Here is a 3138-nt window from a genome sequence, read left to right on the forward strand (position 1 = left end):
ACACCCAAATGCACACACACAGGCACATACACATATATGCACACACACACACACACCACATACACACTCACACACCACACACATGCACACACACACACACATACACAGACACATACACATGCATGCACACACATGCATGCACACACAATGCACATGCACACACACATCACACTTGTGCATACACACACACAGACACACACATACACGTGCATGCACACACATGCACATGCACATACACACCACACACATGCACACACACATACATACCTCTTAGGTTGAGAAAAGTAAAGTCTGTGATGTTAAACTCTGACGACGACAGTTACATCATGACCCTGTGACAAGCTCACATACCTATGACTCGAAGCTCCATGGAAACTTCTTGGGAGGTGAAGCCATCTGTAAACTGACAGTGGTACAGGCCATCGTCAGAGGCCTGGACCTTCTGTATCTTCAGAGCCACACTTCCAGTGTCGATGGCATCTCTCACCATCTGGGTCCTGCCCTGGTACTCGGGCATCTGCATCTCTCTCTGCTCCTGTCCATTGTGGAACACCAGCACAGCAGGGGTGAGCTGGGCACGGTACCATCGGATGTGCATGTGAGCTGCACTCTGTTCAGGAGACAGCTGGCAGGGCAGGATGGCATCAGTTCCCAGCAGGACTGTGATGGTCTCAGCTGGTCCCTTCACAGAAAACCAAGACGCTCCTGGGGACCAGAGACATATTGTGGAAGCAAGTTAGAGACATGAGACTTAAAACAAACAAACAACCAACCCTGCACTTTCATAGGTAGGAAACTAAACATATTTTTCCTTTGTATTACTTTAGGAAAAGTATTAAATTTTAACAGATAAAAATTTAATAGTTATATAGAAGTGTATAAATTTCTCAGTCTCTCTCTGTGTATATGTGTATGTGTTTGTGTATGTGTGTATGATGTATATGTATATATGTATGTGTTCTTGGGACTTTTACAACATCAATGCTTGTTCTGAAATATTAGCTTCTTCAGCATTTAGAATTAACTCAAATACGCAGCCTGTTTATTGTACAGTTTAGGACATGGACGTTTTTCAAATATGTCAACATAGCCAAGATCACAAAAGCAGCAGTAGCAGCAGCAGCAGGAGGGAGAGAGGGAGGGAGGGAAGGAGGGAGGGATGGATGGAGGTAGGGAGGTAGGGAGACAGGGAGGGAGGGAGGGCAGGGACAGCTGTGCTGGGGAACTCTGTGTGAATTTAGAGTTGGTGGCCCTGGCCATGGTACCCTAGGGAGAGTCATGCTCTGGGATTGGAGTGTCACAGTGGCCATTGCTAGAGTGGAGATAGGCTCTTTCCAGTTCTGCATTGCTTCCAATCGTGAGATGTCTTTGTGACGTGTTCTCATCTACCTAACACCGGGTGTCAGCATATACACATGTCAGCAGCTCAGAAAGTCGGTTTCACTATTTCACAGTGCAGTGGGGAGTCATGGTTTCACATGAATGTGATAGTCATGCAGCGGTTTGGGCAATGAGTAACATAGCACTTCACGTTATTACTAGAAACAATACTGCAATAAACTTCACACAATGCATACACTCAGATACACACATGTTTAGGTACATACATACATACATTCATACACATACACACAGATACAAAAAAATTTTACACAAAAATTTACAAAATTTTGAATCAGTATTCATGGACATTAACATTTTTGATACTAGGGCTAGGGTGTGTTTTATGGTAGACCAGTTGTCTAGCATGTACAGTGCCCTGTGTTTCATCTGAGTTTTTATATTTGCCCCTATGCCATTCACATGGTCTCCTTTCTGAGTTTTCTCCAGAGTCTGAGAACTTTATCTAAAAGGTGCTTTTGTTTTATGAAAGAAGAGATAGCGTCCCAGAGGGAATAAATGATTTATTTAAAGTCACAACCTAAGAATTCTTAATCCAAACTCTTTGTTCTCCTGTGCACACAGAAACCCCAATGCACACCTTCCTGGCCACACATCCTTGAACCATGAGCTAGCCTCTCCACCTTTAAACTTCCTGACATGGAGCCAGCCACAGTATCGAGAAAACTCACACACACTGTGAACATACAAAGGGTATTTCAACACACAGACACTGTAGCATTTACAGGCCAAACTCACCCACACTCAGTGAAGATTTAGGTAGGTATCACAGTTCTGAGTTTTATAAAAATTACCCAAAGGATCAGGGAGGATATTTTCTTGGCCAGTAGATGGCCATGTGATTGCATTTACACAAGAGAAGTCATTCAACACAAGACAGTAAATACAGCACAGAAGGTAGGACACTGACCTCCGGAGACTCCCGTAGACACCAGGAGGAGCAGAGGGAGGAGACAACTAGCCAGAGGGAAGGCAGGGGAGCCCTTCATCTTCAGAGTGGAAGGTCAAGTCCAGATTCACCATAGGAAGGCAACAGGTGAAAGTTCTCAGGAAAAAAAATTCCCTGTTCAAAGACTTAATGTTATTCACACGTTTCTAACTGTGTCTTCCACACAACCCTTAAGATAAAAACGACCAACTCTACCCCTGCCCAGGGTCTTCCATGTCCTCTCTTTATTCTGAAGGCCAACAGTTTCCCTGGGGATGTGGGAAGCTGCTAAGTTCCCATTTTCTCTTGCCTTTCTGTGAGTTCATGGTCTCAAGGGGTATCGTAGAGCTGGATTCTCTGAGTCCAGCGTAGGACAGTGAAGCCACACAAGGAAGTAGTCCACTCCCACACTCAGTCTATCTTCATTCTTCTTAATTACTTATCCATTCTTTTATCTGTTCATTTACTTACCTTTTTCCCAATAAAGGGACCGTTTCTCACTATATCCTCATAGCTTCAATCCTTCTTTGGGCCATGTCTCCCTCAAAAACCATAGACCCTCACTCACCGTCTGGACAGAGATGTGGGTTCCTTGGAAGCCCCAGGGATTCTCAGTGCACTCCCAAACCCTGGCTCTGGAGACCATCCACACCTGGGTTACTGTGGTCACTGGGGCCAGAGTGTCCAATTTCCGTAGATGTTCTCGGTGGCAAGGAGGACACACAGGGCTGCCCCCGGCTCTGGCTTCAGAGTTTCTCCTGGAGGAGTCTAGGAGGAGGCTGCGGCCATCTTCAGCTCTTACTTTAAGG

At 45.3% G+C, this 3138-nt stretch overlaps 1 protein-coding gene across 1 annotated transcript; it reads right to left on the reverse strand.

Moving 5' to 3' along the window:
- Positions 1-351: 351 nt before the first annotated feature.
- On the reverse strand, positions 352-3138 carry LOC114638060 (butyrophilin-like protein 1; the record flags this gene model as incomplete). The annotated part of the gene is made up of 3 exons (XM_028786415.1): positions 2898-3138; positions 2312-2464; positions 352-705 (listed from the first exon to the last, which is right to left on the reverse strand). Coding segments are annotated over exons 2-3 (433 nt in total), but the record flags the coding sequence as incomplete, so codon positions are not given.

The sequence above is a fragment of the Grammomys surdaster genome, unplaced genomic scaffold (assembly GCF_004785775.1).
Source record: "Grammomys surdaster isolate TR1022 unplaced genomic scaffold, NIH_TR_1.0 125504, whole genome shotgun sequence".
Classification (NCBI taxonomy): Eukaryota; Metazoa; Chordata; class Mammalia; order Rodentia; family Muridae; genus Grammomys; species Grammomys surdaster.